The sequence below is a fragment of the Austrofundulus limnaeus genome, unplaced genomic scaffold (assembly GCF_001266775.1).
Source record: "Austrofundulus limnaeus strain Quisiro unplaced genomic scaffold, Austrofundulus_limnaeus-1.0 Scaffold313, whole genome shotgun sequence".
Lineage (NCBI taxonomy): Eukaryota > Metazoa > Chordata > Actinopteri > Cyprinodontiformes > Rivulidae > Austrofundulus > Austrofundulus limnaeus.
The window spans coordinates 43,294-44,981 of record NW_013952715.1 but is presented as its reverse complement, the minus strand read 5'-3'; the positions used below and the strand labels follow the sequence as shown (position 1 = coordinate 44,981).

Below are 1,688 nucleotides of genomic sequence, written 5' to 3'. Positions count from 1 at the left end.
GTTTAGAGTTAATTTGTTGATTCAGATGATTAATAAGGTTAATAAGTGGTTTAGAGAAACTTTTCATGATATGCTAACTTTTTGAGATGAGGATTTTGGATTTTTCTTTATTTTTTTTGCCAAAATCATCAATATTAAAACAATAAAAGTCTTGAACTACTTCAGTTGGTGTGCAATGAATCTAAAATATATGAAAGTTTAATGTTTATCAGTACATTACAGAAGATAATGAACTTTATCACAACATGCTAATTTTTTGAGAAGGACCTGTGGCTCGCTCATCACCAGAACGCTTTGTGTGTAAACAAAATGGCCCCGTCAGTGTTAAAATATATTTTTAAAAATTTGCAAAACTAAACAGCCTGCAGTAATTTTTAAAGTCTTTATTCTACTGTTAAAATAAATGTTTATCAAATAAAGTCTAATGTTACAACTAATCCGGGATCCCTTTTAAAGGAAAAGCAGGTTTATTAAACGTGATGAGGACAGACGTTGCCACTAGATGTCCTCAGAGGTTCAGAGGTTGAACTGGAGCAGAGTTGATTCACTCACAAACTGACCCCGGTGCCTTTTCTTCCCTCAGATCCTGGCATCTATTGAGCTTTTGGCTCGCTCCTTACCCAAAATCCACCGCAGCGCCTCGGAGCCTTCGTTAAACCGCGCAGGCTTTCAGACGGAGGACTTCAGCCTGTACGCCTGCGCCTCCCCTAAGACCCCCATCCAGGCCGGAGGCTACGGTCAGCTCCCGTCTTGGCCACGAACACATGAAGGTTGTGTTGCTGCTGTTTGGAGCCCACACTCATTTTCTTGTCTTTTCTTGTTTTTCAGGGGAGTTTTCCTTTAAGTAACTGCAGCCGCTCGCAGCGGTCCACCCTCGTCACCTCTCAGATGTCTCGTGTCATTGCGGTGGATTCATTTATTACTGATTTTAAAAAAAACATCTAAAAACTGAAGAATTCGCCTGAAAGAATGTGTAGTTTTCTTTTAGTGCCACCCTGAAGAAGGCGCCGCCCTGCAGGAAAACCTGGGTCAGGAAAACCTGGGTCAGGAAAACCTGGGTCAGGAAAACCTGGGTCAGGAAAACGGCCAAAAAGCCACCAAAACGATGAAATGAAGAGAACCAGACGGAACGTCTGCATGAAGGAAAACTGAGTTCTGTGGAGGAACTCGTCTGCTAAAGGGAAAGATGAAGGTAAAACCGGAGGCCTGTTAGGAACCGGGCCATTCAGCTGCACTTTGAGCCACGGCAGAACCGGGCCTCCCGTCCGTCTTTAGTCTCCGAGATAAGCTGCAGGTCGACTCCTGAAGAAATGACTTGAAAGACTGTGTGTTTTTATTTTTGACTTGTTTCTCAGCTCGTTAGCTGTCTGTTCTTTTGTTCCACTTTAGAGGAGAAGTTTCCTTCATCAGTGTTAGGACGGACAGAGACAGACCTCCCGGGGTTGGGCGATTGGATGAATTTATCCATCAGCAGCAGGTTTTCATCTTTTTGTTGTTTTTTTAAGACCATTGGGCCTCATGCAAGAACATGTTCGTATTTTTATCCTAAATTTCTCTTACTTTTGTTCGTACAAAGGGTTCGTACGAACATGTCACGTCWGATTCAACAAACTCTTCTATCTTCAGGAAACGTGTATAAATGAGCTGCGTAAATTCCACCTGTTCGTATCCAGCTGCTCGTGCACGCG

General features: G+C 42.9%; 1 protein-coding gene across 1 annotated transcript in view; it reads left to right on the top strand.

Moving 5' to 3' along the window:
• braf (B-Raf proto-oncogene, serine/threonine kinase) overlaps window positions 1–1,538 on the top strand; it is a 30,172-nt gene extending 28,634 nt beyond the window's left edge. The window contains exons 18-19 of the mRNA XM_014021984.1: window positions 584–737; window positions 829–1,538. Of these exons, the coding sequence (XP_013877438.1) occupies window positions 584–737; window positions 829–848 (174 nt within the window). The 3' untranslated portion in view covers window positions 849–1,538. The remainder of the gene's footprint in view (window positions 1–583; window positions 738–828) is intronic.
• The last annotated feature ends 150 nt before the right edge of the window (window positions 1,539–1,688 follow it).